General features: G+C 66.1%; 1 protein-coding gene across 1 annotated transcript in view; it reads right to left on the minus strand.

Annotated features, from left to right (window-relative positions):
- The window catches only part of ATP6V1G3 (ATPase, H+ transporting, lysosomal 13kDa, V1 subunit G3), a 10600-nt gene extending 10155 nt beyond the window's left edge, over window positions 1-445 (minus strand). The window contains exon 1 of the mRNA XM_006770722.2: window positions 193-445. Within this exon, the coding sequence (XP_006770785.1) occupies window positions 193-274 (82 nt within the window). The 5' untranslated portion in view covers window positions 275-445. The remainder of the gene's footprint in view (window positions 1-192) is intronic.
- Between the last annotated feature and the right edge of the window lie 125 nt (window positions 446-570).

The raw sequence follows: 570 nt of genomic DNA on the forward strand, positions 1-570 counted from the left end.
GGGCGACAGTGACTGAGCTTGGTCTCCGAGGGGTGTCCGGCTCGGTGCACAGAGATGGGCCAGGGGGGGTGTTCCCTCTCCTCCCCAGACCTCAGGGGCCGGGAAGGAGCTGCCGGGGAGGGGGTGGAGGGTAAGGATGGCCCTGTGCGCTGGCGGTGCTGATCCCTCCCGGGCAGGCAGAGGGGGACTTACTCTTCTTGGCCTCTTCCAGCTTGTCCTTGGCCCTCCTCTCGGCCTGCAGGAGCTGGTGGATGCCCTGGGACTGGCTGGCCATGGCGGCGGCCGTCCCGTCGAGTCGGGTGGCTTCTGTGGATTCCGGGAAGGGAATGGACGGGGCGGCTTATCCGGCTGGAAATCACCCTCCCCTCTGCTTGTGGTGTCAACAGCTGGAGCTGTAAACACGGCTCTCTGTTCCCCGGTGGCCGGCTGGGGCCGGAGGGAGAGCCGGGCCCCAAGGGGAGCCCAAGGGTGGAATCCAGAAAAACAAGTCAGGTGGGTGGACGTGAGGGAGCCAGCTGTCATTCTTAGGGACCTCAGGGGACAGGGCCGCCTGATGGAGGCACTGAGTCT

This window comes from Myotis davidii, unplaced genomic scaffold, assembly GCF_000327345.1.
Source record: "Myotis davidii unplaced genomic scaffold, ASM32734v1 scaffold685, whole genome shotgun sequence".
Classification (NCBI taxonomy): domain Eukaryota; kingdom Metazoa; phylum Chordata; class Mammalia; order Chiroptera; family Vespertilionidae; genus Myotis; species Myotis davidii.